Source organism: Glycine max, chromosome 16 (genome assembly GCF_000004515.6).
Source record: "Glycine max cultivar Williams 82 chromosome 16, Glycine_max_v4.0, whole genome shotgun sequence".
Classification (NCBI taxonomy): domain Eukaryota; kingdom Viridiplantae; phylum Streptophyta; class Magnoliopsida; order Fabales; family Fabaceae; genus Glycine; species Glycine max.
The window spans coordinates 8,061,000-8,066,010 of NC_038252.2; the positions used below are offsets into that span (position 1 = coordinate 8,061,000).

General features: G+C 34.1%; 1 protein-coding gene across 1 annotated transcript; it reads left to right on the plus strand.

The window, feature by feature from the left end:
* The first annotated feature begins 296 nt into the window (after nucleotides 1-296).
* Nucleotides 297-4,202, plus strand: LOC100820277 (receptor-like protein kinase 5). Its single transcript, XM_003548548.5, has 2 exons — nucleotides 297-3,082; nucleotides 3,403-4,202. The coding sequence occupies exons 1-2, from the start codon at nucleotides 451-453 to the stop codon at nucleotides 3,810-3,812; spliced, it is 3,042 nt and encodes a 1,013-aa protein (XP_003548596.1). The 5' UTR covers nucleotides 297-450; the 3' UTR covers nucleotides 3,813-4,202.
* The last annotated feature ends 809 nt before the right edge of the window (nucleotides 4,203-5,011 follow it).

Sequence of the window (5,011 nt, forward strand, 5' to 3'; positions counted from 1 at the left end):
ATAGCTCCAGCTATTTAATTTCTATAATAAAAAAAAAATAGACATCATGTACAAATTGCAGATGAAACATCCATTCGCTCGATGTTTACAATAAAAGGTGGTCAGTAACCGCTATTGTTGCGTCAGTTGACCGAAGTGTTCCTTCCAACATAGAAGTTTTGATTTCTTAATTTGTAGTATTTATACTTTTCGCTGTTCTGTTCCAGCGTATATATTAGCTTTGACTTTCTGACCCGCCAAAATTGAATTTTAACATTTATAAGGAAGCCAACAATTCTCAACTTTTCAGTCTGATAAAACCAAGCTTTGAACTTCAAAGTTTCAAACCACAAATTAAATCATGAAATCATCATCTTCATCCTCTCTAACAAATTAGCTTCTTTTCTTTTCAACTCACGCATACACACACACTTCAAACCAGGAAAAAGAAAACAAAACTGAATCACCCAGATGGAATTATTCACTCCACCATGTCTTAAATTGTTATTTCACTCTCTTGTGATCTTATTCTTGCTCTTTAACCATGCAAACACTCAGTCTCAGTCTCAGTTGCATGATCAAGAACGTGCAACCTTACTGAAGATAAAGGAATACCTTGAAAACCCCGAATTCCTCAGTCACTGGACTACTTCATCAAGCTCCTCTCACTGCTCATGGCAAGAGATAAAATGCAGCAATGGCTCAGTAACTGGATTGACTTTGTCCAACAGCAGCATCACTCAAACCATACCCTCTTTCGTATGTGACCTCAAAAACCTCACAATTGTTGATTTCTACAACAATTTGATTCCTGGGGAGTTCCCAACATCTCTCTACAATTGCTCCAAGTTGGAGTACCTAGACCTGTCTCAGAACAACTTTGTTGGCAGCATTCCTCATGACATTGGAAACCTCTCTAATTATTTGAAGTATCTCAACCTTGGTTACACGAATTTCTCTGGTGACATTCCTGCTAGCATTGGAAGGCTTAAGGAACTTAGAAATCTTCAACTTCAAAATAATCTATTGAATGGAACATTCCCTGCTGAGATTGGCAACTTGTCCAATCTTGACACCTTGGACTTGTCCTCTAACAACATGCTTCCTCCTTCGAAGTTGCACGGTGACTGGACCCGGTTGAACAAGTTGAAGGTTTTTTTCATGTTTCAGTCCAACTTGGTTGGGGAGATCCCACAAACCATTGGAAACATGGTGGCTTTGGAGAGATTAGATCTATCGCAAAACAATTTGAGTGGACCAATTCCTAGCGGTTTGTTCATGCTGGAGAATCTGAGCATAATGTTTCTATCTAGAAACAATCTTTCTGGGGAAATACCTGATGTGGTTGAAGCATTGAATTTGACCATCATTGATCTCACACGGAATGTTATCTCAGGAAAAATACCAGATGGTTTTGGAAAGCTCCAAAAGCTAACCGGTTTGGCTTTGTCTATGAATAACTTGCAAGGGGAGATACCAGCAAGCATAGGACTTCTTCCATCTCTGGTAGATTTTAAAGTATTTTTCAACAATTTATCAGGTATTCTCCCTCCTGATTTTGGTCGCTACTCAAAGCTTGAAACATTTTTGGTTGCAAATAATAGTTTTAGAGGAAACCTACCAGAGAACTTATGCTATAATGGTCACCTTCTTAACATCTCTGCCTATATAAATTATCTGAGTGGGGAGTTGCCACAATCACTTGGGAATTGTAGTAGCCTGATGGAACTGAAAATCTATAGCAATGAGTTTTCTGGTAGCATTCCTAGTGGTCTTTGGACTTTAAGCTTGTCAAATTTCATGGTGAGTTATAATAAGTTCACTGGTGAGCTTCCTGAGAGATTGTCCCCAAGTATTTCGCGCTTGGAGATAAGTCACAATCGGTTTTTTGGTAGGATTCCAACTGATGTATCTTCATGGACTAATGTGGTTGTTTTTATAGCAAGTGAGAACAACCTTAATGGGAGTGTTCCAAAAGGTTTAACATCTCTTCCCAAGCTAACAACTCTATTGCTTGATCATAACCAGCTCACAGGGCCACTTCCATCAGATATCATATCATGGCAATCCCTTGTAACTCTAAATTTGAGCCAAAACAAACTCTCTGGACATATCCCAGATTCAATTGGTCTGTTACCCGTCCTTGGCGTACTCGACCTGTCAGAAAATCAATTCTCTGGTGAAGTTCCTTCTAAACTTCCCAGAATCACCAATCTCAATCTATCCTCCAATTATTTGACAGGGAGGGTTCCAAGTCAATTTGAAAATCTTGCTTATAACACAAGCTTTTTGGACAATTCTGGCCTATGTGCTGATACCCCAGCACTGAACCTCAGGTTGTGTAATTCTAGCCCTCAAAGGCAAAGCAAGGACTCATCTTTGTCTCTTGCTTTGATTATAAGCCTTGTGGCAGTGGCCTGCTTCCTGGCTTTGTTGACATCACTCTTGATCATCAGATTTTATAGAAAAAGAAAGCAAGGATTGGATAGATCATGGAAGCTCATTTCCTTCCAAAGGCTGAGTTTCACTGAATCAAACATAGTGTCATCACTGACAGAAAATAGTATTATTGGCAGTGGTGGATATGGCACAGTATACCGTGTTGCAGTTGATGGTTTAGGCTATGTTGCTGTGAAGAAGATTTGGGAACACAAGAAGTTGGACAAGAATCTTGAGAGCTCATTTCATACAGAAGTTAAGATATTGAGCAACATTCGTCACAAAAACATTGTCAAATTGATGTGCTGTATCTCTAATGAGGACTCTATGCTCCTTGTCTATGAGTATGTGGAAAACCATAGCCTTGACAGGTGGCTGCACCGGAAAAATAAGTCATCAACCGTGTCAGGTTCAGTCCATCATATTGTCCTTGATTGGCCAAAGAGATTGCATATAGCCATTGGAGCTGCACAAGGTTTGAGCTACATGCATCATGATTGCTCACCGCCTATTGTTCATCGAGATGTGAAAACAAGCAACATTCTTTTGGATTCTCAATTCAATGCAAAAGTTGCTGATTTTGGTCTGGCTAGGATGTTAATGAAGCCAGGGGAACTTGCCACCATGTCATCCGTGATTGGCTCATTTGGCTATATGGCTCCAGGTGAATGACTTGCCAAAATTTTTGTTTCCTTCAAAATAAATATAGGACAAAACTTACATACGTTACTTTTAAGTACTATTTATGCCAATATTCTCTAACCAAAATTGATGATTTATCAGTAATCATTGTTAATTTTAGTTACCAAGATGATGAAGTGCTAATTTTGATTGGAAATCAACAACAATTATACCTTTAATTAGTATTGTATCTAAGATTTGTCCACGAATATGTTGCTAATGATTAGTTGAATTATGTCTCATTTTCCCTTGGTATAACTCATAAGTCTAATATGAATTGTTTTTGACATACTTGAATTGCAGAATATGTTCAAACAACTCGAGTCAGTGAAAAGATTGATGTCTTCAGCTTTGGAGTTATGCTATTGGAACTGACAACTGGTAAGGAAGCTAATTATGGTGATGAGCACTCATCTCTTGCAGAGTGGGCGTGGCGACATCAGCAGTTAGGAAGCAACATAGAAGAGCTGCTAGATAAGGATGTCATGGAAACCAGTTACTTGGATGGAATGTGTAAGGTTTTCAAACTCGGGATCATGTGCACCGCAACACTTCCTTCTAGTAGACCTTCCATGAAGGAGGTTCTACGAGTATTGCTTTCTTGTGAAGATTCATTTTCTAAAGGAGAGAGTATTATTGGCCACTATGATGATGTTCCCCTTCTTAAAAATTCAAAAAGAGAGCATAAGTTGGATATTGATAATGATAGCTAGCTAGGTTGGTATCATGTTGAGGTTGTAAATTGCTGATTTGTGTGTGACTAACCAACTGAGCTTCCATGGAGATTATTGCCAATTCTGGAATTGAAGTCAGTGAAACAGCCACTGGATAGCAGATTTAGAACATCAGCGCTATAGAATGCATGGAAAGTGACACCAAATAGAAGTACTTTTTGGTATGTGAGATTAATTAATCCTCAGGGGTGGTGATTAGTTATCAGGATTCCAATTAATTTCTAAATTGTAGCTACTCTTTTGATGAGTAGTCCTTAATACTTTTTTTGGATCACAATCTCCCAATGGAAATTGTGTGTCATATTTAAAGTTTTTTTGAGAGTTCCTTAACAAAATTATCATTTCAATATTAGTACTTGATAGTTGATACTCAAGTATATAACTCTTCTAATATTCATTTATAGAATATTTTGAAGAATTTAATTTTCTGAAATTTTAAATATTTTTACACTCAATAAATTAAAAATCTTTCGAAACATGACTTTAAAATAATATATCTATTTATAATATATAAAATTTGAGTTTCTCAATATCACCTTATCCTGTCAATAAAATGAGTGATTTGAAGAAATAAGAACATTTTATGTTTTATGTCAGTGTATTATTATCTACTCAAATTTATTTATTTTTATAATTAGTTATTTTAAAATATATTTCTAAAAAATAATAAATTAAATTTATCACTTTAAAGTTATAAAAAAATATAATATAATATTAAAATAAAAAAATATATAAAAATAAGATATATATATATATATATATATATATATATATATATATATCTAAAAATAAAATTATTAATAGTTATATTCAATGTTAATTATTTAAATTAGATAAATATAAATTGATGATAGAAGATTAAAAGTTGATATAAATATAAGAATTTTTATATTATTTTTATTGTAAATTTTATTTTATAATTAAACTAATATTTTTAAAGCTATAAATGTAATAATTAAATAATAAATATTATTGACTTCGTTTATATATAAAAATAGCTATATGTAAAAATATGAGTTACAAAATTTATCTGTAGGATAAAGTTAATAATATTTTTAAATTTTAAATTATTTTTTCTAAAATAAATTTTTGTTCAATGATAAAAAAAATATATTTTAAATTATTTTAATATCATATTGAAGTTACACAATGAAAAGGATATTTGAATATGTTATTGA